Source organism: Myotis nattereri (genome assembly GCF_964212035.1).
Source record: "Myotis nattereri genome assembly, chromosome: 2".
NCBI classification, from domain to species: domain Eukaryota; kingdom Metazoa; phylum Chordata; class Mammalia; order Chiroptera; family Vespertilionidae; genus Myotis; species Myotis nattereri.
In genome coordinates this window covers 169,954,941-169,981,541 of record NC_138076.1, presented here as the reverse complement: position 1 = coordinate 169,981,541, position 26,601 = coordinate 169,954,941, and the positions used below count along the sequence as shown (strand labels likewise).

The window sequence follows — 26,601 nt, the reverse complement described above, 5'->3', positions numbered from 1 at the left end:
CTTAGCAGCTATCCTATTTCTTGATCATGAGATGGAAAGATTCCATTGCAAAATACACTTGTAAACACAGCAAGGGCTGTTTGCTTCCAAAAAGAATGAGAAACCCCATCTATAAGGATTTAGTATAGATCATGATTGTTAAACAAGGTGTCAGCTTTAAAACGAAATTCAGACTGTATACACACACACAGCATTGGATATTTGATGAATTGTAATAAGTGGAGAACAGGATTAATGTATATGTCATTGTTGTATTTTCCAGAAATTGTGCATCTTTGACAGTTTTGGAACCCTAGTCTTTGCAGTATTTATGGGGGTCTGGGGTAAGTTTTCTTTTTTGTTTTTTCAGTTCACTTTGCCTCTTAAAAAAAACAAAAAAAACCTACGATCACACAAATGCCCGACTTAATAGCATTATGCAGTTTTGTACAGGCTATCAAAGTAACCCACTTTTAGGACCTTGGATGGCCCAAGCTTCAGCTCCCCTACAGCTCCATTTAGAACTCTTTAAGGCCATTGTATCAGTTACTGCATAAGGGACTGCCTCCAAATGTAGTCGCTTAAAACACACTTTTATAATCCTCATCATCCTCTGGGTCAGCTAGGGGGTTCCTAGGCTGTGGGCTGGCTCAGCTGACCACGCTGGCAGCTCCCCTGGGCTAGTCTGGCCGTCACCAAGCCAAGTGGTTCGTGGGGCTCAGCTGGGCCAGCTCATCTGCTCCATGCTGTCCCTCATCCTCCACTGGGCGTGCCCAGGGTCTTCCCATGGTAGTTGTAGGATTCCAAAAAGAGGCAAGAGAGGACAAGCCTTAATGCATATGTATTTTAAGCTTATGGTTGCATCAAGTTTGCAAATGTCCCATCAGCCAAAGCAAGTCATGGCCAAGCCAGCAACAATGTGAGGTAGTGGGAGGACTACCCAAGGGCTTGGATGGAGGGAGGCTTGGTTCACTGGGAGCCATCGTGGTCACAGTCCCACAGCTGTCCACCACCCTGACTTTCCTGGGGTTGGGGTTCTGGGGAGGTGCCAACACAGTGGTTACAGGTAAGCTTTCTTCTTTATACACTTCTATAGAAGTAAGAATTTAATAAGTATGTGCTACTCTCATAATACTTTCACATCCCATTTAATGAATTTAACAAATATCATCCTAAACAATATAATTGTATATAGAAGCTTTAACATTATATTCATATCATTTACATTGAATAGCATCATTGAGGCAATTATTTTCTTTAAATACAGACTTTTACGTGTTTAATTGATGTAAATGTTCTCCCATAGAAGAAAAAATTTTCATTTTCAAAGATAAACGCATTTCCAACTTCATTGTGTAAGAGGAAAATAAAGTTCAGCTTATTAGGTAGGTGGGGGAAGAAACAGAACTAAGTCTCTTGTTCTTTTTTTTTTTTTAATATATTTTATTGATTTTTTACAGAGAGGAAGGGAGAGAGATAGAGAGTTAGAAACATCGATCAGCTTCCTCCTGCACATCTCCCACCGGGGATGTGCCAGCAACCCTGGTACATGCCCTTGACCGGAATCGAACCTGGGACCTTTCAGTCTGCAGGCCGACGCTCTATCCACTGAGCCAAACCAGTTTCGGCTAAGTCTGTTGTTCTTAAGACAACATATCAACACACGGGAATCACAGGCACAGTTCTCCACAGGTGTCCTTGGCAGTATTTCTCTTTTGCAATGGCTGTGCCTGTGAAGATCACCAAATGGATCTCAGAACAGGCATTGTTTGAACACTTTTTAGAGATAGTAGTTGCCACTCCTGGATTAACTAGACTGTACTAGTAAGGTGACCAAACTTACCTACAAAGTTACATTGTCATTCAGACACTTAGCATGTTTTGGCTGAAAACCAAATACTGGTTAACATATGACACATGGAAGAATAAAGATCAAATTCATGTATTAAGATCCTCTGTACTGCTCCACTGTTAAATACATTAGTATTTTCCCCCATAAGAGCACTGGTGCCAAACACATGGGTGGTGGGCACTTTTAACTCGTGTCTATACCTTAGTCTCAGCACTGATTCACAACAGATAAAATTCTGACACATCTGTTGAACTCCATATACTAATGGATACTGACAGGCCTAATTTAAAAAGACATCTTAAATTAAAAAAATATACAACAGGGTGGGGCAGAAGTAGGTTTATAGTGGTAAGTATGTGAAACATGGAGTTTATTCTTATATTATTATTTATTAACTAGAGGTCCCTTGCATGAAAATTCATGCACTGGAGGGGGAGTCCCTCAGCCCGGCCTGCCCCCTCTCACAGTCCAGGAGCCCTCAGGGGCTGGAGGTGACTTGGCGATCAGGGGAAGGTGATGCCCTATCACACCTCTGCTGCTGCCACTGCTGGCAGCGCAAGCCTCGACCGACTCTGGTTACCTGAGCCTCGGGCGGCTCTGGGTGGCTGGGCAGCCACCATCCAAGGCTTGTCTGTGCCTCAGGCCAGCCCTGGGCGGCTGGGGGGCTGAAGGGACTGGGGACTCCAGAGGCAGGCACGTGGCAGGGCTGAGGGGACTGGGCACCGCCATCTTGTGGCTGTGGGCACTGCCATCTTTGAGGGTATGACAGTCAATTAGCATACTCCCTCCTTATTGGCTGTGGGTGCTGCCATCTTTGAGGGTGTGACAGTCAATTAGCATACTCCCTCCTTATTGGCTGTGGGTGTCGCCATCTTTGAGGGTGGGGCAGCAATTAGCATATTCCCTCCTTATTGGCTGTGGGTGCTGCCATCTTTGAGGGTGTGACAGTCAATTAGCATACTCCCTCCTTATTGGCTGTGGGTGTTGCTATCTTTGAGGGTGGGGCAGCAATTAGCATATTCCCTCCTTATTGGCTGTGGGTGCCACCATCTTTGCAACAGTGTGAGGGTCAATTAGCATATTCCCTCTTTTTTTTTTAATATATATTTTATTGATTTTTTACAGAGAGGAAGGGAGAGGGATAGAGAGTTAGAAACATCAATGAGAGAGAAACATCGACCAGCTGCCTCTTGCACTCCTCCTACTGGGGATGTGTCCGTAACCAAGGTACATGCCCTTGACCGGAATCAAACCTGGAACCTTTCAAGTCCGCAGGCCGACACTGAGCCAGACCGGTTTGGCAGCATATTCCCTCTTTATTAGCTAGGATTATTGTATTCTTTTTCATATGAAAAAATGTAAACCTACTTTTGCCCCACCCTGTATATTAATTTTTGCGCTGCAAGACAACCCTCATATTTCCTAGCTAGCCTTGGTTTCCATGATCATTAACTGCACCATGTTTACTGAAAACTGACTGAAGCATAGTGAGCTACTGATTTTGTCACCCGATTTTAGAATGCAGAAGACATCTCAGGCCTGCTTGCAGCACCATATGTGTATCGTTAAGGACATGTATGATGAAGTCTTTATTTTAAGTGCCTGATATAGCTTTTCTTGTTACCTCTGCCTTATGGGAACTGCTGCTGTGAGCCTCAGTTACAGAAAGCCTGAAATTGTAGAGCTGAAGAGGCAGGAGGATCCTGTGACGTTTTTCATATCATCATCATCACATTCCTGCTGCATCTCTTTTGTACCCAGATATATGGGGCACTTAGTTTTGTTCTGTTCCCTAGGAGTTATACAAGTTGAAAATAAAAAACCTTTTACAAGAAATACAGTACAAATCATATACCTACTTTCACCCTTCTAGCCAGCCATTCATACTGACTCCTAGAGTCCTGCACACCAACCCATGATTGAAGTAAAGGTTCTTAGCATATCACGCCCGCCCTCCCCCCTCCCTGTTCCTTGTTGCTTCTTACCTGCCCCTGTCGGATCCTCCCTGGCTCGGACTCTTAGCTGCATGACTGCAATTTTTCATTTTCACCTTTGAGTTCTAGTCTAGGCCTAGTGATTCCCAGAGAAGCACTGGCCACCTGGCTTATGAGGGCCCAGGGAATCGAGAAGACATTACTGTAGCTAGCGGCTTTTCAGGGGCTCAGGAAATGGGAGTTCCAGACCTGTGCTAATCCTGCTGGTCGACATCAGCAAAATAGCAGCTCGCACAACCACCTTTGCTCTGTTTAGCTCTGCTTCTGATTCAAGTGACTCACAGATGCAGGTGATGGGCATTTTAAAAGTTGCATCTGGAACTCTAACCGCAGGAGAGTCCATGAGAAATGCAGTGTTCACTTGCAGTCTTTCAGTGAGGAAGTTGGAATAAAGGCTAAGCAAGCTCTTCTACGTTACCTACCTTTGTGAGTAAGAGATCTGAATACTTTCAAGACCTGTCAAAATATTCCAGCCCTTCAGCAGCAAAAAATTTTTTAAACTTTTTTTAATTAAAAATTTTTTTTAATTACAGTTGATTAAATGATTAAATTATTATATTAGTTTCAGGTGTACAACATATACATTTATTTAAATCATGCAGTGATCACCCCAATAAATCTAGTGGCCATCTGATACCACACATAGTTATTACAATATTATTGACTATATTCCCTTGAGCAGCAAACTCTTATAGCAACTAGAACACACCCATCTACCAAGAGTGTGCCTCTTGTCCTTAGATATAGCTGGACACACCACCACCAGTGCCTTAGTGACCTGAACACCTATTCCCTTTAGCAGCATCTTCTTGATCTGATGTATACTTTATCTAAATGTAATAATACCATGATTAAAAGGACAAGCTGTTCTTGCCTTAGCAGTTTGGCTCAATGGAGAGAGCGTCTGCCTATGGACTCAAGGGTCCCAGGTTCGATTCTGGTCAGGGGCACATGACCTGGTTGCAGGCTCAATAGGGGGCATGCAGGAAGCAGCTGATCAGTGATTCTCTCTCATCATTGATGTTTCTCTCTCTCTCCCTCTCCCTTTTTCTCTGAAGCCAATAAAAATATGTGTTGGGTTTTTTGTTTTTTTAAAAAAAGGACAAGCTGTTCTTGATTCCCAAGGTCCAAGGCAGCCATGCCTCTTCTCTTGTTATAACTGTGTCTCTTTAATCAACCAGAGCTTCATGGTATGTGGTTTGCCAGAGAAATAAGCACGGTGCCTCCCACTGGAGTTCTGCCAGGTGTTTTATTGCAGGGAGAGAGCTAAAGATAGAGAACAGGAAACTCCTGTGTGACATCATGCAGGGTCACCCCAGGTCCTGGTGTTCTCCATCAGGGGTGTACAGCAGTGTGAGTCAGCAGGGACATGGCCCAGGAGTGCTCCAGAACGTTGGGCGGCTATACCAGGTTACCATGTCTTCCAGGAACCCTGCAAATCCTCCGCTGTGTGAAATGAAGAACTAAGACACTCCCACCCATTCCGGCAACTCCAGGTTTTTGCCTCTAAGGTTCAGGATTTGCTAACGACTCGCCAGTCGTTTCTCGCTTGCTTGGCAGTCCTATCACTTCCTAGGCAGAACTGTTCCTCGGGTTCAGCCTTTGGTAAACAGCAGCCTTTTCACTCCTCATGTTCAAGTTCAGGGAGGACAAGGAATAGTACCCACTCTTCTTCCTTTATAGTGCTGATCAGAATTGCTGATAACTGCTTTTTGTGAGAAAAATACGTCTTGCTTTCGTAAATCATCTCTTGTTGATACTGTTGCTAGATTGTGAGCAAATGGATGCCTATTATACTCCCATTTTAAAGATGAGGAAAGTGACACTGAGAAAGATTAACCAAATTACCCAGTTCCCCCGAGGCAGAAAGTGACAAGCACAGAATAAGAGCTCTGCAAATGTAATTTGGCTGTCATCAGCCTTTAGATCGGTGACAAAATGCAGCGTCTAGTGATAAAGTTGTAGGAAGCTTTTAGAAAGATGCATAAATATTTACTTGATTGAAAGAATAGCACTGTTCCGTCTGGGGCTTGGAATTATAGGAATGGGTTAGAAAACCTTCGTTCCATGACTTTGGTTCCACCTCACCTGACACATAACAGGAAGAAGAAAGCCAGATTTGCAGCCTCATTGTACCAGCCCGATGAGATAAGAGCTTCATGTCATTCATGCCTGCCTCTGGGCGTCACAGTGAGCAGGGCTTTCATATTTTCAGTCAGTTTTCTTTAAAAATAGAGATGATTAAAGATATAAATTCATGAAAGTAAGCTGCTTTTTTTATTAAAATGAAAAGTAACTTTCTTTACTTTGCAGAGAAGGAAATTGGAGATTTTTATGCATTTTTGAAAAAGGATTTCAAAAACATGTAACAGATTAAAACTGCAAAATTTAGAGGAATTATGGTAACACAAGGAAGATATCTCGCGGGGCTCCCTAGAGGGCTTTCCCCAGCAAGCTGGGTTCCTAAAGAGGCCACGATGGGGCAGACACCGTGTTCCACCCGTAGTTTCTTTCCTCAGGCTGGAGGGGCCAGAGTTCCCGCTGCCGTGATCTTGTGCTTCCAGTGAGTTGTGAGGTAGGACTGAACTCATGACGATTCCTTCAGTCTGTCTACCCTGACATCCTCCCAGCGGTCAAGGGGCTGGAGCCACCAGGACCTCCCCAATAGACCGGCACATTCTCCATCTCAGCTTATGCAGACCTGTTGCCGGGTGTAGAGAAATTGGGGGCCCATGTGATCTGTTGCAGCAGAGAGTGATAGTGAGCGGGTGGTCATGCACAGAGGGGAGCAGTTGGAGTAGATGGTTCCATCCATCGGGGATCCCAGATGGTGGGGGTTCTCCAGGCTCTGATTGGCTTCCTGCAGTTCATTCATTCAGCTGATACTCATTCAGTGCCTGCTGTGTGCTAGTGCTTCAGCGTGAACGAAACAAGATTCCTGCCCTCAAGGTGGCATTGTAGTGGGCGAGATAAACAGTAAACGTGGAAGCAAATACAGGTCAGGATCGTGGTGGCTACCTGTCTTGAAAAAAGTTGAGGTCAGCATAGGGAATAAAGTGCGCCATTCTTGAGAGAATAGACACACCACTGGACGGATTTAACAGTTTAGATGGAAGACACAGTTGGAAGAACTTCAGGGAGGAGAGTTCATGCAATACTAGCAGAATCTAAGTAAACTAAAAATGTAAGCTCTTCTACTTGACGGGGTGCGTTGGGTGTTTATCCAGGAGATGTGAGCCCAGGGGACTGAGTCAGTGGATATGCTGTGCTGCTTTGGGTGGAGGCCAGGAGGGTTGGCGCATGGCTGACTCGTTTGCCCACTAGGGGTCTCCTTGGGAGTATCTGCCGCATGAGGCCAGCACGGATGAGGTGGGAGGCGGGACCCGCCATGACAGCTTGATCCACAGAGATACCTAGTGCCCTGAAGACTTTCATCCCACTGATGCCTCGTTTCCTCCTGGTTGGGAACAAGGACACACACAGCTGGGCAGTTTCTCGGTGGAGTCAGCACAAGCTCAGGAGAGATGCCCAGGCCCACGGAGAGGACCTTCCTGAGAGCAGGAGCAGCCACATCCGTCCTGCTCTCCGGGGTCTGACAGGTGCACCAGCTCAGTTTCTCTCACAAGTTACTCCCTTACAGGATTTGGGGCATTTGAGTAACTGAGAGGGGCAGGAAATAATACCCAAGGGCTCTGTGGATTTCGTCCTCCAGTGTTAACTCATCCGCGGTAGCTGTTGTGCAAGGAGATGGAATTTGGGGACTATTGGGCCATTCCCTGTGCTCCCTGATGGGGCCAGTGGATTACAAGGTAAACTAGAACTTGGTGGCAGGGGAAGGGGAAGCATCATTCCTATTTAAAGAGGCTAGGAGGCCTTACATAACTCCTGCCTCAGGTTTCAAAGCTTTATAAGGAAAACTGGCTCCCAGCCAAGTAGGAGACAAGTGACCTCCCCTACTGAGCTCTGTGCTTCCATTAACAATAGCACCCACGGCAGGAAGCTGGCCCTCCACCTATATTCCCTTGGAAACATGCTAGCAGCCACAGCAGGGGCCGCCGAGGGTTCATGTTGCCACAGAGGCCCTGAGTGGGAACGGGACAAAGAGTTGTGGTTTACCTTGTGATCCACTGGCCAAAGGAAGGGGGTTGGAGAGCAGGAGAGTTAGGGGCAGAGCTCGGGCTCCGGAGCCAAGAATGCCTGGGTTTGATTCCTGCCTCAATACTAACCTCAGGCAAGTGGTTGAACCTGCCTGTGCCTCTGTTTCTTGGTGTCTAAAATGGGGATCACAATAACAGTGACCTTGGAGGGCTTGGAGGGCCTTGACAGATGCTGTTTCAATAAGTTGGCAATAGTCTGTGGGGTAGGTTCTGTGTCCACATTTTGCAGAGCAACACAAAAAGTCCTGCACTCTCTCCACCTGGCTGCCCCACTCTGTTCATCACCTTGTTTCTGGAAAGTACCTGGCTCTCCTCATCCCCTTGCCTTTGCAGGTGCAGCTCCCTGGGGGAAATGGCCTTAATGTGATCAGTCGAAGTCACCTCAAAACTCACGTAGGCCCCCCGACCCCTCCTCTGGGAGCGCCATGGCTCAGTGTTGGTTACTTGTTCTGGCTCTGTGTGCCCAGAGCCACCTGGGCTGACCTTTATCAAGTCCCTCTTAATAGTCTCCTGTCACTAGCACTTCACTGCAATCTTTGTACACCTAGGAGTCCCTCGAAGTAGACATTGTGTCTTTTTTCTCTTCTCAGCACCTAGTAGAAACTCAAGCAGTGTTTCTGGATGGAATAGTGGTAACACAGAATTTCTCTCCAGGAAGGGCTTAGTGGTAGCTGTCTGGAAAAAGGACCTAGAGCCGTGGTCGGCAGACTGCGGCTCGCGAGCCACATGCGGCTCTTTGGCCCCTTGAGTGTGGCTCTTCCTAAGCCTTAGGAGTACCCTAATTAAGTTAATAACAAGTACCTACCTATGTAGTTCAAGTTTAAAAAATTTGGCTCTCAAAAGAAATTTCAATCGTTGTACTGTTGATATTTGGCTCTGTTGACTAATGAGACCACTGATCTAGAGGATTTACCCTGAAATCACATTTTCAATTAACGTTAATGTTCTCTTTATTTCGTTTTTTAAGTTATAAACTTTACAAAATAATAAAAATGTCTAAAAGTTACGTTATTTATATTTTACACAAGATAGAGAAAATATCAGCTTTCTATATTTAAGAATATTACATTAATTGGGGGTGGCTTGGGTGGTGGTAAAGAGAGATTTGGGAAATTACTAAGGTATTTCTCCGCCACCCCCCACTCGGGCCCTTAGGAAGGCGGGAGGGAGAGGGATGTGTGGAAGAGCAGCCTGAAGGATGGACCGTGAACTGCTTTGAACTATGCTGGTTATTTGTGTTGTTTAGGGGGCGATGAAAAGTGCCGGTAGCCCATGCTTCAGCACTCAACACTCACACACCTTCCGACCATCACATTGTCACCTTTCCCATAAGCGGTAGGCTCTTCACAAGAGCATTAACTTGTTTTCTGCTCTTTTAAATATTAATGTCACCTGTAAATTAGATGCTATCGACCATATATGTGTTATGGATAATTAATGTTATTTAGTATAGATTTATGAATCAATCATCATTGAAGGCCCACATGATCCTGTTCTCTCTCTTTTTTAGTTACCTTGTTTCTGGAGTTCTGGAAGAGGCGCCAGGCAGAGCTTGAGTACGAATGGGACACGGTGGAGTTACAGCAGGAAGAACAGCCCCGGCCAGAGTATGAGGCCCAGTGTACTCACGTGGTGATAAATGAGATCACTCAGGTAAGGAGGTGTTTTTTAGATGCATCGTAGTCTACTTATTGCAGCGGTTCTCAACCTCGGCTGCACATCGGGATCACCTGGGACCTTAGCAAATGCTGATGCCTGCGTCCAATCACTACTTACTCTGATGGTACTTGGTGGCCTGGGTGTGTTCTGGGCACAGGGATTTTTTAAAGCTCCTCCAGCAATCCTAGTGTGTACCCAAAGTGAAGAAGCTGTGCTTAGAACAGTGGACAGGGGAGATAAATGTAGTCCCTTCTTTCATAATAACAGTAAAAATGAAAAAAAAAATACAAAAAAAACTTTGACATAAATGTACATTAAGTCCTCACTGATGTCACGATAAGTTCTGCAAACCTTTAAGTACAATGGTATATAATGAAACCAATTTTACTGTAGGCCAATTGAGATAAATGAAAGGTAAGTTACTACATCACCTCATCAGTGTTATAATGAAATGACATTGAATGAAATGATTTTATTTGAGAACCTGCTGTATAAGAAAAAGATGTATTGGTTTGCATCCTTTTCTTTTTCCTAATTCCAGTAAAATATGCACACAAAAAATAGACTCTTTGACATAAATGTATGGAAAGATGCATAGGTTTTTAGAGTTAATTCTCAACTTTTCACATGCGCCTTCATTATTTCAGCACCTTTCATCCTAGGCTTAGCTGCCCCTTTGTCGAAAGCCTCAGTCACTGCTCCCCCTTCTGGTTGGGATGTGCACAAAATAGTGTGGCTCTTTCCCTAATTTGGGGGGAAGGATAAAAAAGGAAAACATTTTTTGAGATCCGACTGTGTTCAGTCACTGTGCGAGGCATTTCATATCATTGGAAAGGTAAATTTGCTGCTGCTACTGCTGCTACAAAATTAAAAACAAAACAAAAAACCTATATATCTTTCTGTATAAATATTCCAAAGCTAGCAAAAGATGATTTTTTAATCATCTGAATTATTGCTTCTTTCCACCAACACAGACAATTTAGAGCTGATTGTACTTGCAGGCATCAGCTTAAGGACAATGGCTTCTGAAAATGAATAACTCTTAGGAAAAAATGCTTTTCCCAAGAGCTTCTGAAAATGTCCTGACTCTAGATTTTACGAATTGAGTCACAGATTTACAGACTGTCAGCACTAAAAGGGACCAGAGGGAGCAGTTCGACTCTTCATTTCATAAGTGGGGGAAAGTGAGGTCCAGTTATCAAGAAAAGATGACATTTGGCTTTGTAACTGTAAAAAGTTGTACGTAATCCCCATTATGAATAGCTCCCACTGTTGACTATGGAAGACAAAGCCAAAGCATGTGTTGTTGAAAGATCGTAGATTCAGAAATGAGAGCCAAAACTGAGACAGAATTGTATGTTCATAAGGTTTTTTGAGTACTGAAAAACAAAAGCTTATATTGGCAACATAAGGAAAATACTGAAGAAAAATCAACTTGGTAATTTAAACCTGCCAGTTTTACATTTAAAGTTGCCAACTAATAGGATTAAATTTCCATTGTCAAAAAGATTAAAGATGAAAGTTTATTTTAACCTTTATTTTATGTCTCAGTTTACTTTTCCTGCTAATACATCCTCCATTGGTGTAGAGAAGCGTATAGTGCGGTGGTCAGGTCTTGAGAACGAGGTTGCCTAAGTTCAAATCCAAACGCAGCAAGTTAGTGGCTGAATGACTCTAGACAAATTATTTAACTTCTCTGTGCCACTGTTTCCTCTGTTATAAAATGGAAACAAATATAGTTGCTTCCTCAGCTGATTGTAGTAAGGCTGAATCGACTTCATGTTTAGAACCTCCTTAGAATAGTACCCGGTACAGAGTAAATAGCACCAAGGTATTTACAGCGATTGCTCTACTATAGCTCCTCTTACTATCCAGGTAAATCCTGAGAGGTATTGATTTCTGCTCTTAAAATTTTAAATATATTCATATAAAGGGGAAACTTTAAAAATTCAGTTATGACAAAGTAAATGTGTAAAGCTCAACCAGGAAACACTTACTGGATTCCTAGCATTTGCAAACATCTGTGAGGCGTTTTGTCTGGCACGGGCTCTGGGCTCTCTATCATTGCTCACTTCTAACACCTAAGACAAGCTCAGGAATGCAGCTTCACGGCGTGGCATTGCAGGTACCCGACTCCCGAGCTCAGGTTATGGCAGATGAATTATTGTTCACACTTGCATTTTCAAAAAATATTATCAAAATGAGCACTGCATATGTTTTGTTGTATGTATGTTTGAAATTAAAAAAAAAAAACACCATGCAATTATGAGGAAGGAGGCTATGTTTAAAAACTAATTTTTAGAAAAATTAAAGTCAGCCTAGGATATAGTGACCCACAGGAGAAAAATCATTTCATTGGAGTAATCCCTTGATTGTCTGAACTGCTTTTTTTCTTTTTAATCAGGAAGAAGAGCGGGTTCCCTTCACTACCTGGGGGAAGTGCATTCGTGGCGTCCTCTGCGCCAGTGCTGTCTTGTTCTGGGTGAGTCCTTCACAAAACTTAATATCCTGTTTTAAATGCTAAGGAAGCTGGAAGCTGAGCTGGAAACTTTTAATCTTACTGGGGTTTAAATCAGATCAGCAGTCCAGTATTTTCCAGTTTCTGGTGAAGAAGCCATATGGGAGACACTAAGAATTCTAAAATTTTTCATCAGTAGCAACTAAAATAAAATTCAGTTATGACAAACTAATGTGTAAAGCTCTAAGAATAGTCTTAACAAAAAGATAACAGGAACTATCAAAGAAAAGGCATAAAAACTAGTGAAAAATGTAAAAGAAGCCTCAAATGATTCTAGATCAAAAGACAGTATTTCTAAAATATCTGAACTTATGAAATTAATTTTGAGTTTATTACTAATAAAATCATGTTAGAAATATAATGATCTGTAATATACAAGAGTTTTGTTGTCTCAAGAAGAGCCAGATTAGAGAATAGGACATGAAGCCCAGAATGGGCTCTGATATCAGTAATAACTTAATATACTAGTAGGGGAAGGGAGACATTCTAAATCTGGCATAAGTAAAGATTATTCAATAAATACACTTGTTAGCTACTGGCGGAAAAGTTGAAGAAAGAAACCACATGCTATAATAAATTCCAGAAATATTAAAGATAAGTAACACTAGAAATAAATATAGATGAATATATGATCTCTAGATATAAAAAGATTTTCTAAATTTAATAGCAATGGGAGAACTTTTGAAAGAAAATACTTTACAATTTTCATGCATCAAAAGAATCCTAAGCTTAAACAAAACACCAGAAGTAATAATTATTAACAAATAGGGCAAAGGGTTAATAACTTCGATACATACAAAGTCCAGATCACTCCTAAGCTAATACTCAAGACCTCAGGAGCTTAGAGGCAGAGAACATGAGTACACAGGCACAAAAGAAAACTGTCATGGCAGATCCCAAACCTCAGTAGTGATTAGATTAGTGCACATTAAAATGAGATGTGATTTTTCACCTCTCAAGTGATGACTCAGTGTTGGAGAGGATGAAATGCAGTGATCAGCACTCTCGTATCTCAGCTGTTAGAATTTTACACTCTCTGGCCTTCTTAGAAAGCCATTTGGCAGTATCAAGAGTCAAAAATATTCATATGCTGTAATCTAATTCAGGTTTTAGAAACTTTTAATCAGGAAGCATTTCAGAATAAGTAAAAGTGAGTAAAGCTTATATATATATATATATATATATATATATATATATATATATATATATATATATGTGTGTGTGTGTGTGTGTGTATATATATGTGTATATATATATATATGTATGTATGTATATTTCAGCCAAAATATTCTACTTCCAACTCTTTATACTGTGGGGTATTGTACAGCTGTGAAAAGCTATGTCCATGAAAATATTTTATGACATATAAAAATGTCATGTTTATGATAGGCTTAAGGAAAAGATACAATTAATTATTAAAGTGACTTAATATGCAAACTCCATGGTTCTGAAGGAATTATGCCTACAGATAGATAGTAGATACATTTTTCCTATTTTTGTGTACGTTTTAGCCTTTACTTTTATAGTTAGGAATCTTTCGGTTGTGGGTGACAGAAAAATCAATCTGCTGCAAAGTGGGGGTTGGAGGGTATCGGTTCCTGTAACTGAAAATCTCAGTCTGAGGCCTGGCTCTGGTCCAGGCTAGGTACTGCAGCCCCGATGATGTCAGGGCTGGGTTTGGTTCCATCTTTATTCTGTGTCCTGTGGTCTCCCGCTGGTGGTTCTGGGCACTCTCCCTTATGGTTGCGGAGCGGCTGCAGTGTTCCAGATCTCATGTCGCGTGGAAGCCGGGAAAGGTCTCTCTTAGCAGCGTCCTCTAACGGAAGCTTCTCTTTCCCATGGGCACTAGTAGTTATCTCCTCCTATGAGTGGCTCTTACTAGGTTGTCAGTCCTGGAGTCCATTGCTGAGGTCAATAGGATGAGATACCCATCTGTCTCAGTCTAATCAGGATCCCAGGGGAGGAAGGGCAGTCTAGCCCAAACCATGGGACTAAAAGTAGAGAGAATGCCCCCAAAAGCAAAATCTGGGTCCTTTTCTCAGACTGGAAACAGACTCCGGGCAGCAAAAGCAGCTATTGTTCACGACAGAGTACTTTCAAATTTTCTACAATGAGTACATATTGAGAGTTGTGGTAAGAAAAGTATATTAAAGTTAGAGTATGAGGAAAGATAGGTAAGAAACTTGAGGAAGGCGAATGCAAAGCTTCTCTGCCTCCTATGGAGAAACATGGAGCCAGTCACGTGCCTGAAGAAGTTTGCAAACATTAAGTTTGCAAAAGCTCTGGAATGAATTAGAATTCACTTCAGAAACCACGTGGGAGGCAGCGCCATGTAGAGGTTAGTAGTCTTTGGAGTCCTTGCATATCTCAGTTACTTCACTCACTAGTTGCTAACTTTGGGGCAAATTGCTTTGTCTCTATGTGGCTCTCGTTCCTCATCTGAAAGGAGATCTGATACTGCCTCCCTCCCCGGGCTGTGTGAGGACTTAAAGATACCTGTGTGCTGAGGCGAACAGTGAGCACTGAAAGAATCTTAACTATTATAATTAATAACCTCAAAAATTGTATGGACTATATATATGTGTTGTGCTGAGAGAGAAAGAATTTGATATACCTTCTCATATATATTTCTCAGCCTTGGAAATTTTCATATATACGCCACACATTTTTTTTAAATGTTATTCCTTAACAGTGAAGGAAAGGAGATAATGAGATTAGAGGAGGAAATATAATCCTTCTCTACAAACTGATGGCCTAAAAAGGTAAGGAAAACATCTTGTTAACACGTTAGCCGCCATAGTCAGAGCTAATATTTATATAGTACTTTTCATATGCCTGGGCTAAATGTTCTGTGTCTTTACTGAGAGCAGCTCACTGAGTCCTCACAAAAATTCTATAAGTTAGTTGCTATTATGATCCCCCCCGTATATGGGTGAGGAGATTGAGTCCCCCAAAGGTTCAGTGATTTGTCCACGGTCCCCCAGCCCTTGAACAGGGCAGAGCCGGATTCCCATGCAGGAGGCTGGCCCCAGGGCTGTGCTTGCAATCGCTGCCTTGACTGCTCTCCAAGGTGAGCAGTCGCCTTCCTCTGTTGCTGTAACCATGACACCATTTGCTTGGTCCCAAGACTCACATTCTTTATGGATTTTCTCTCTCATGGTAGTCATCACCTGCAGTCAGACACTTTTGAGTTCATGCTCTGGAGTATGTCCAAGAGGAAGATGCAGGGCAAACAGTTTCAAAGCGGGACCTCTGGTGTGCAGTGTTCAGTGGCAGAGAAAACCTGCCTGGTGAGGAAGTGAAATCCTAGCAACCACGCGCAAACTGTGGTTTCACACACTCCTGCTGCCACGGGGTGTGCAGTCAAAAATGCAGCGGGTTAGGGCAGTGGTCGGCAAACTGCGGCTCGTGAGCCACATGCGGCCCTTTGGCCCCTTGAGTGTGGCCACGAAGTTTCAATCGCACTGTGTGTGCGCGCCCGCACGTGGTATTTTGTGGAAGAGCCACACTCAAGGGGCCGCAGTTTGCCGACCACTGGGTTAGGGAAATGAATCTTGTGCAAACGCAGGTTATGAATAACTGCCAGTGTAAGGTCTTACGATGTGAGTATGAAAAGTGTGGTGTGTGAAGCTTTGATGAGCAGAGACCTGCCGCCATTTCCAGGAGTTACCCTAGGGCAGCCGTGGGCAAACTACAGCCCGCGGGCCGGATCTGGCCCGTTTGAAATGAATAAAACTATTGAAATAAAAGACCGTACCCTTTTATGTAATGATGTTTACTTTGAATTTATATTAGTTCACACAAACACTCCATCCATGCTTTTGTTCTGGCCCTCTGGTCCAGTTTAAGAACCTGTTGTGGCCCTCGAGTCAAAAAGTTTGCCCACCCCTGCCCTAGGGCATCTGCACAGCTTCGGAACTCTGGTCCTGGTCAGACCCGCCCTTGGTACTAAACTAAGACGAAAGCTGGCACCTGCTGAGCCTGAACCAGAGATACGTGCTCTGTTGGGAGGACACATATGCTCTTAATGGAGCAAAAAAACACTGATTCATAACCTAAATGACTTCATAAGTATAGAGGGATGTTTTCTCTGGTCCTGCTATCACAGAGACCTTTTCCTTCTACCAGAACGTGCTCCCAGTTATTCCATTTTAACTCCATCTGAAGATGCACTCTCTCTCTCTTTTTTTTTTTTTTAGAGCAGCGTTGCATTTACAGAAAAATTGCTCAGAAAGTACAGAGTTCCCACACTCCCTTACTCCCCACACACAGCTTCTCCTACTTTAACGTCTCACTTGAATGGACACATTCTCTTGTGACTTCCTTCATTCCTTTCCCTTTCTTTGACCTTTAACGCACTTGATTTCTGCCTCTCTTGTGGCAGCTCTGTGAGATTTCACATCACTTCACCCATGCACCTTGTCCACTTAAGGCCTGAGGCTGATTTTTCAGTGGAAAATAGGATGATTGGGGAGTCTCACGCTGCTGTGTTTATTGTGCTTGCAGATCCTGCTGATCATCGCTTCAGTCATTGGGATCATTGTCTACAGACTCTCAGTGTTCATCGTATTTTCTGCAAAACTTCCCAAGAACCTGAATGGAACAGACCCAATCCAGAAGTATCTGACCCCACAGACAGCCACATCCATCACCGCTTCCGTCATCAGCTTCGTCATCATCATGATTCTGAACACCATCTATGAAAAAGTGGCAATCATGATTACCAATTTTGGTAAGTTCCTACCAGAGTGTCAGTCGTGTCTAGGACATTTTCAGAAGCTGGTGGAGATGGAGACCGTATCTTCCTGGCATTTCAATTCCAGCCTCTAAAATTTCAAGTGTGAACCTATTTTCTCTGGCCTGAGTGGGTGATGAAATTAGCTACAGCTTGGCATTAGTGAAAGGGACAAAGCAGAGACAGTCATTATAATGTCCAAGCTTTGTATAAACAGATCAGTGCTGGATAATATTTGCAGCTACATTACATCATGTGCCCTGTTGTTGAAAGTAAATCGTCTCTTTATTGCAAATAAGTGGAGCAGGGTCATGGTTCCAGTGGCAGATACGCGCCTCTGTTGCTGAGAGGACAGGCGATCGTGCTGTTACATGTCTCCCCCCGTTCTGTTCGCATTCATCCAGCTCCATTCTCTTCCGCTCTGGCTTTTGTAATAAGTGATTCTCCTCTCTGGCTTGTGTCCCAGGCAGCTGCTTTGTGGCCAAAGTTAAGTGCTTCCCACTGGCTGCATGTGTCTGCTCAGTGGTCATGTGCTGAGAGTGATGAGCCCAATCTAAACTCTGAACGAGGAGGGGGATCTGGTTTGTCCTCCCCAAATGCTCCTAGCAAGTTTCCCTTGTTTTGTTGGTTTTCTTCAACACCTACCCTAAAAAAGACGAGAGAATATCATTCTTGCCCATTTGATAACATTGTACATTTTAAGGAACAGTTGAATACTTTTGCCTTGTGGGATATATTTATGGGGGAGAAGCTCTTATAACAATGTGTAAACTTGAATTCACACAGTAGTTGTATTAAGGAGCTCAAAACAGCTTAAATGGAAACAGTGTGAATTGTATTTTTAAAACATTTTAACTCCTGTGTCTTTGATTAGGGTCTCATCACTGTTCACAAGTTTTAAAACTTAACTTTTCTTTGGTTAACTACAGAACTCCCAAGGACCCAGACTGATTATGAGAACAGCCTAACCATGAAGATGTTCTTATTCCAGTTTGTCAACTACTACTCCTCGTGTTTCTACATCGCCTTCTTCAAGGGCAAATTTGTAGGTTATCCTGGAGATCCAGTGTATTGGCTGGGAAAATACAGGAATGAAGAGGTATGAACACAGAGTTATATTCCCAAAACAACTGAAGACAGTTTCTTCATTGTACATGCTTAGATTTTTTTCCAGCCTAAAGTGAAGATCAGAAAAATTAAAATGAATGATTCTGTTTCATGTTAGAGCCATCTAAATTCTAAATGAGATTCTTTTTAATATTCCAGTGTGACCCAGGTGGCTGTCTCCTTGAACTGACAACGCAGCTGCTGATAATCATGGGAGGAAAAGCAATCTGGAATAACATACAAGAGGTGTTACTTCCGTGAGTGTCAAGTCGTGTAATCCGGGATGTGGGACAGGGGATAACAGAGCCCACCCAGCCAAGCCTTTTGCCTACATGTCCATGTAACTGCATGCCTACCTCTAAGGTAGCGTAGACTCGATGCTTATTAAAGGTCTCCGACAAGAAGGTCCAACCAACAGTGTAAACATGTCTGTGTTTACACCTTCATTTCCCGTAAGCCCAAGGCTACAGATTATAGGGACCTGACGTTTGCCTTCCGATATTTCTTCTCCTGATCTAAAACAGTGTGTTTTGAATCATCTTTGCTCTTGTTTGAAAACTGGGAATGCTAAGTGTTAGCCAAGTTAGAGAGTGACTCAGGCTCTTCTCGTCACTGCTTCTTTGTGTATAGATGCAAGTGTCCAATTCTTTCATACAAAATTCTAACATACTAAAGATACGTTACTCTTGCTACCCAGTGCTACCCCCATCCCAAAAATACATAGGAAGGGAAAGAAAAGCCTTTTAAGTCAGCGACTCTTTTCACACTATTTAAGAATATTATGTTAATTGGGATTCCACCATAAATGTACCTCTTCCCGCCGCACCCTCTCCTCCCCCCCAGCCCCACTCGGGCCCTTGGCTAGGACTCTTGGAGTAAGTGAAGCAGCATACCCGGCACTGAGCCCGAGGTTCCGGCGGGGGTCTCATCAGCACCTGCTGAGTGAATGAGTGACTCATATGCCTGAAATCCATAACGTTAATAACTTAATAGAATTAGTAAGTTAGAGGAATTGTTTGTGGGACTCGGACAATAAGCTCAGAGCTCCTTGGCCTTCCTGTTCTCACTTGGTGTCGGAGGCTTCCCTGGGAATTTTATGCTGGGCATACTTAACAAGCTGGTGCAATCTCTGCATTAAGCAGCTCACTCTGGAGAAATTTTTATGATAAAATGTTAAGGAAAATAATTAAAGTTAAATATACAAAATGCCAACAGCGTCATCCTTTGGTCAAAGTTTAGATAATGGATGGCTGTAATTGTCTTCCTTTATGTTTTCTGTACTTTCCTCAATGGGCACAGACTACTTACAAGAAAAGTGAACTGTTCCCTTGAGGAGAGATATTGTATGTGCATTGGCTAGAGGGGGAACCAGAGACCTACAATAAGAGAACCCTGAATACAGGTACCCCTCATTGCTTTTTAAATTCAGGAACAATATAAACTCAGGCATGAAATAGACTCAGGGAGTAAAGGATGCTTGTGTTCAAAGTTAGGGAGTGGGAATCCTAGAGAACATTCAAAACACAAATGGTGATTTTCTGCCGTATGTGGATTGAATATAATAACGAAGATCAAAGAGAAAATGAGGTACAAAGTACTTCACGCTGTGCTCTACACCTAATAAAGGCTTCGTAGAAGGCAACTTATTACAATGCTGTGATGCTAAGATGCCTGGTAAATTCCTAGGAAAATTATTTAGTAACCCCTGCTGGAGGGAGGAAGCGTGCAGCCGTGGCCAGGGGAAGAAGTGTCTGGTGTCTGTCTTTTTAAAAGTTGCTCTAGGTGAGTCTCATGCGCAGTCAAAGATGGATGTCCCTGCACTAGCATCATGACCCAGTAGAAAACCCAAAGACCAGGGGCGATGATGGACGGACTACAGCCTGAGATTTCCTTCCACAGACGAGTGGCTCATTCAGGAAGACTGAACAGGAGGCTTCACGTCTGTAGCTCAGGAAGGAAAGCTCTTCAGAGAGACTGAGCTCTGACGTGGCTAGTTCTGGGTGAGGGAAGGCAGGACAGTACGTACCGGAGGGAAGCGCCGGAGGAGTCAGTCATGCCAGGACAGAAGTTTCCACCCGAATCCAAACTGTGATGGATTTTAGTAAAAGACCTGCCTCTCTGGGCCCGGAGCGGATTCAACAAGAGGCTGAGGCTGGAAGTGTGAGGCAGAGCAACACAGAAGCCAATCGACACCAGTGATCTCGGGTTTGGGGTCAGGAGGGGTGATGGGCATGTGTGGTCCCTGGCCGCCTGCGTCACAAGACGCCTGTAAAACCGCAGATTCCCAGACTTGACGGATTTCAGAGCTTTGGGTTGGAGCCTAGGAAGTAGCACCAGCAACTAGCATTGTTTTTCTTGTAAGGGCTGGAGTGAGATCCGCCGATCCAGACAGCACTGCGTCCCCAAGCCAGTTCTAAATAACTGAGGCCTGGGTGGGTCAAAAACGAATCCTGTGTGGTGGGGTCTGAGGTGTAAGGAAGTGTGCTAATGCTTTACCTGTTTTGAATCATTCAGTCCTGACAGCAACCCTGGGCAGTGGAGGGTTTCTCACCCATTTGATTTGAACTTGACCAAAGGTACATGGTGACTAAGCAGTGAAGTGTGGATTCAGACTCAAGGGGTGTCTGCGTGTGTCCACATCCCCTCCACCTGCCACAGCCCCCTGCTTCGTCCCTAATGTCATAGAAGAGAGAGAAGTGGGGAAGGATCGTGAAGCCAGGGGCACGTTTATCGTAGAGAAATCTCCCTTAGTAAACCTTATGGAATGGTCAGTGCAAAGTTAATGCTGAGATCAGCAGCAGTGGGAAACCCCACATGGTGAGCTAGTCATATCTTACCGTGTGTGTGTGTGTGTTGTGTACACGTTCCCACGTGTGTGCATGCACGTGCAATTTATACAGCTGCCTTTACTTAGTGGGAAGCCTTCTCACTGTCCGAATGTGAAATCCATATAAACATGGTGTTCCTTCAGCCGAAGCTTAGTCGGATGTTTGTGTCTGCATTTGCAGTTTGTTGTTGTGGCTCCTCCCCTGATGAACGCCACGAGGAAACCACAAGCCCCGCCGCTTTAGGGGACAACGGTTCTCTCTGCTGCAGGTGCACTCTCAGGTCGCTGCCGACTTCGAGTTCTTTTCAGGACAAATTGCCATAACAAAGGGGAGCATTTCTCTGGGCCACTAGGCTTTGAGGAAGAGAAAAACACAACATAGAAAAAGAACAGCGGATGGCTCTGCCGGGACAGTGTGCAGCAATGGGCAGAGCTGGGCCACCCATGGCCGTCTCCTCCTCGCTCTGCATGATGGCTTCCAGGAAGTTTATTGTGTTGTGTCTGGTCCTCGATCTGTCCAGCTTAGCATAGGATCTTGAGCTGTTTTATCCCATCTCGAACTATCTCACTTTTTCTCTGTGTCCCTCAGTGGCTCCCCAGTTCCCTCAGAGTAAAAATCACCCAAATCCTCACAATGGTCTCTTTGTCTCCCCTGCTTGCCCCTTTGCCTTCTTTTTTGTTGTTGTTAATCCTCACCCGAGGATATTTTTTCTATTGATTTTCCTTTAGAGTGGAAAAGAGGGAGGGGGTGAGAGAGAAAGGAACATCGATGTGAGAGACACAGATTGGTTGTCTTCTGCACACGCCCTGACCAGGCCAGAGATCAAACCTGTACGTGCCCTTAACCAGGAATCAAACCCAAGAACCTTCTTGTGCAGACCAATGCTCTAACCACTGCTCAGTGACACCCTTTTACCTGCTTAATATCTCTTTTCAAATGTTACTTTTAACAAACCAAGCTGCCACCACCCCACTCCTCCCTACCACAAATGCAAACACTTTTTCTCCACAGCACTTATCACCAGCTCACAATCCATGTCTTTGTTTTTCTCTGGAAAGACAATTTTGTATAACATAGAAATGAGAAAAAAAGAAAGCTAAGAGAAAATGTAGCAGTTACAGTTCTGATACACTGAAGTACATAGTCAAAGCACCAGGTGAATTTATTGGGAAGATAATGCATTCAGCTCGAGATATCACTAAATACTTTTATGACCTGGTCTGATAACATTCTAACTCATCATTTGGTCCTTTTGGCAGCTGGATCAAGAATCTAATTGGACGCTACCGCACAGTTTCAGGTTCGGAAATGGTAACCCCGCGATGGGAACAGGACTACCACCTGCAACTCATGGGAAGACTGGGATTATTTTACGAGTATCTTGAAATGAGTAAGTCACAAGTGATATTTTAGATGACATAAGTTATAATGGAGCATCAGTGATATTTTAAGTGATATAAATTATATTGGAGCATGTTTTGGATCCCAAAAGTCAGGGTTATCAAGCCAAATAATGATCTAGCATATTAAAATGGGATATGTTTTCCTCCATTTGAAAGCCTGATAATATAAAACTATATAATCAGGTTTTCACATAAGGTGACTGTGTATCTTCGTTGTACAGAGTTAAAGATGTATCATCGATGATACGGAGTAGTCATTGAGGTTCATCTTCACCGTTCGTTCTTTGAGCATTCTAACATGTTGTCTGAGACTGAACTTGAAACTATTATTAGATGTGATTCGGCCCGGCTGGAGTCCACGCGGGCACGGCTGTTGGCAGATACACTTCCAAACCAAGTCTTGTAAGCAAGGCTGTGCAGGAGGCCAGGAGGAGGGACATGTTGCTGCTTGTCCCAGGGGTGATTCAGGGCCTCTCCCCCCCCCCCCCCCTCCCCGCCTGCTTTGACACCTGCCTCTAGCAGCGTATCTATTCCTTCTGGCTGGTGGTTCCTGCCTGGTCCCTTGAGTGACCTCATGACTCATCACTGGCTTGAATTTAGAACCATGTGGCTGGTCTGGAATTAAGATTTAGCACAGGCCTTCTGCTTCTTGATGGCCTTTGTCCATTAGTGGAGTGTTTCCTTCGGCTCTGTTTCTCTTCCGTTGAACTGGATTTTGAGCTCTCAGTTGCCTTTAAATGGATGCACCTCAAAATAGATTTCCAACTTCTTTTCTATTATGCATGGCACGATTATATCTGTCAGAAGGCTAACAATGTGTATGTTTTGTATCTGCGCCCTTTCAGCTAACCATTGCAATGAATTACAGTTTCTTAAGCTCAGGAGAATAGAACAGGAGGCACAACATTTTGGGTGACAGACCTTGCATTTATGCAAAGGGGTCTGTGTGTTTGCAGACACCCTTTGTGGTTCCTGTTTACAAGTCGGCAGAGAGAAAGGGCGGCTTTTATTAAGTCACATTCTATATATAAAATAATTGCTTGTAAAAATACATGTGATCCATGGAAACACAGCTGCTTCCTTCAGTGAGTGAAAGGTTCATCTCGGAGCTTCTACAGTCAGCAACGCTTTGCAGCCTGAAGTCTGATTTGAATTTCCTTTTTGCTCGTGTTATGTTTTGTGACCAGGTTCAATTAAGGGTGTAGCTGCCATACATAATGCAGAGGCTATATTTATTCTGTTTCCAAAAGGACTTTCAAGACACTTACCTGTTATTCTAAAATGAGTCATAATTATAAATATTTCATGTGGAGCCATTATCAGCATTAATAACAACATGCTGGGGCAGAATGTCATTTGTTATTTTAGCACCAATAAAAGTTGGGAAAAAAAGAGTTATTTTCCTGGAGTTGATTAGTCAAACCAGTGACATTGAGAGGAAAAGTTACAGGGTTGTGGCTTGGGGAGAAGTTGATATGACCTTTAGGGTTTCCTACTCTCATTAAAATAATTTCCAACTAAATAATTTGGCCTCACCCTACCTTAAAAGATGAAATAACAACTATTATAGTTTTTTTATATTTATTAAGTTGTTTTCCTATTATCTAAATAATACCTAATGAATTAGAAAAGTTAATCAGTTTATAAGAGTAGGCAGTCTGTTATCCCATCTTCAACTCCATAGTGAAATCGATTATTTTGTGGGCGATAGAATTCCTAAGTGCCTTCTGAACTATTTTTGATTTTCTAAAGCGAGTGCCTTGGGTGGTGGTCTCATCGCCACACAGTTCTCCTCCCTCCCTGTTTCCCATAGCATGATGAGACCACCATGTGCTTTTCAGTTATGAAGGGGAACACCTTCCGACAAACAGCCCTGGAGCCCTCCGGCCTTGCGCCGGCCCGGAACCCCTGCCTCTGTTCTGTCTGAGGAATTCCTGCCAGGCCCCCGCCGCGACCCTCCACTTCCCCCACACACTAGCCGTCCTTTTCTCAGGCCTTGGCTTGATCCCTGTGCGGCGGTAGGGACTGCGCTGCCTCTCCCCGCCAGCTTGCCTCTGTAGGAGGGAGCTGCAGGCCTCCGCTTCTTCCATTCGCGGCTGGAACACCCCCGCCTGGCCCCAGTCCTCATAGTCACGTAAGTGACTTGAGCTTGGAGTTTCAACACACACATCCCACTGTGAGGGGCATTTACATTAAGATTGCTCCAGCCACCCCCACCAAGCTCTGTAGGGCATAGGTTTTGGGGGGGACTTTTTTTTTTAAATATATTTTTATTTCAGAGAGGGAGAAAGAGATGGAAACATCAATGGTGAGAGAGAATCATTGATCAGCTGCCTCCTGCTCCCCCCTACTGGGGATAGAGCCCACAACACAGACATGTGCCCCGACTGGGAATCAAACCAGGACCTCCTAATTCTGTGGTCGGCAAACTGCGGCTCGTGAGCCACATGTGGCTCTTTGGCCCCTTGAGTGTGGCTCTTCCTAAGCCTTAGGAGTACCCTAATTAAGTTAATAACAATGTACCTACCTATATAGTTTAAGTTTAAAAAAATTGTCTCTCAAAAGAAATTTCAATCGTCGTACTGTTGATATTGGCTCTGTTGACTAATGAGTTTGCCAACCACTGTCTAGTTCAGGGGTGGGCAAACTTTTTGACTCGAGGGCCACAGTGGGTTCTTAAACTGGACCGGAGGGCCGGAACAAAAGCATGGATGGAGTGTTTGTGTGAACTAATATAAATTCAAAGTAAACATCATTACATAAAAGGGTACGGTCTTTTTTTTTTTTTTAGTTTTATTCATTTCACACGGGCCGGATCCGGCCCGGGGGCCGTAGTTTGCCCACGGCTGGTCTAGTTCATAGGTTGATGCTTAACCACTGAGCAACACCGGCCGACGAGAGAGGGAGGGTGCTTTTTGAGTGAAATTTCTTTTTATTTAGCGAATTCTCTACTATCCTTTGAGATTATTGGAGTAATCTGGGGTGTTAACCAAAAGTGCCTCCCTGAGTGTACGGTTGTGACTTCTGAAATCTTGGGCATGGGACATAAGAGAAATGGTCTGTCGGTCTATAGTCCGGAGGCCGTAAGCTAGCATTTCGTACATAGAGCACGACACAGCACAGGCACCAGTGTCTCCAGAACTTGGCAATGCCTTCCCAGTGGGCACGAGCCATAAATGGAATGTAATAAAGTGATGACATGGGCCCTGTTTGACCTCACCTTCCTCCATCCCTAATTTTTAAAAATTAAAACAATGTATTAATTTCTCCATTTAACTTACTGTAATTAATACCAGCTGTCTTCACCTGCCCCTTGCACCACCCCCTTCCTCTCCTCTTGCTCCAGGTCTGCAGCACTCCAACCCCTCTCTCTAGGATGCAGGCCTGTCTCCCCCACCTCCTCGCCTCTGCTCTGTTTCCATCCACCACCTGCATTGATGTTTCCTTGTCTTGGCAGGATGAGCTTTCCAAAATGGAAGAAGCATGATAGCTAGGTAGCCTTTAAAAAAAAATGTGTGTGTACACATATATACTTTTATATATGTGTACACACACATACCCCATGGCTTTTTAAAATTTAAGGAAAACAATAACGAAGAGGAAACACTTGTCACAGAGAGGGAAATGTTTGGCCATATCCAAGTCAGCCTGGTGTGCACATCACTAAGGACTGAAATGTGAGTGCCGCGGGCAGATGCAACAGGCGTCTCGGTGCAAGGGTGAGGGCTGCGGCAGGGGTGGAGAAAGACTCAGCGTAGGTACTTCAAGAAACTTGACTTTAAAGTGATCAAGAAAGCGTGGAAAGTATTAGCATGTACAGGGGTGTGCAAACTTTTTGACTCGAGGGCCACAGTGGGTTCTTAAACTGGACCGGAGGGCCGGAACAAAAGCATGGATGGAGTGTTTGTGTGAACTAATATAAATTCAAAGTAAACATCATTACATAAAAGGGTACGGTTTTTGTTTTTTTTTTTTTAGTTTTATTCATTTCAAACGGGCCAGATCCAGCCCACGGGCCGTAGTTTGCCCACGGCTGAGCATGTAGGTCATGAAGAAGTGCCAGGTGAGGGTTATCTTTTTTTCCCGATGGGTGTTTTTGCCCTGCTGAATTGAATTGATAGGCTGTTACTTTCTCTTGCTTGCTTGCTTTCAAAAGTTGTTCTCACTTGAATATCAGAACAGACTAAACCAACTGGAATTGATTTTGGTGTCAAAAGTGAGGACTCTATGCCAGCTTTTCCAGTGTGGAGCTAATCTCTCCATGCTCGAATCTACTGATTTGAAGTATCATATTTATAATACATTAAAATCCCATGAATATCTGCATCTATTCTTGAAATCTATTCTGTATAATTCATACTATCTACTA

General features: G+C 43.7%; 1 protein-coding gene across 1 annotated transcript in view; it reads left to right on the top strand.

The window, feature by feature from the left end:
- The window catches only part of ANO6 (anoctamin 6), a 189,089-nt gene that overhangs the window by 149,056 nt on the left and 13,432 nt on the right, over positions 1-26,601 (top strand). The window contains exons 10-16 of the mRNA XM_081082698.1: positions 263-323; positions 9,493-9,635; positions 12,046-12,123; positions 16,666-16,891; positions 17,824-17,993; positions 18,161-18,258; positions 22,089-22,219. Coding sequence (XP_080938824.1) covers positions 263-323; positions 9,493-9,635; positions 12,046-12,123; positions 16,666-16,891; positions 17,824-17,993; positions 18,161-18,258; positions 22,089-22,219 — 907 coding nt within the window. The remainder of the gene's footprint in view (positions 1-262; positions 324-9,492; positions 9,636-12,045; positions 12,124-16,665; positions 16,892-17,823; positions 17,994-18,160; positions 18,259-22,088; positions 22,220-26,601) is intronic.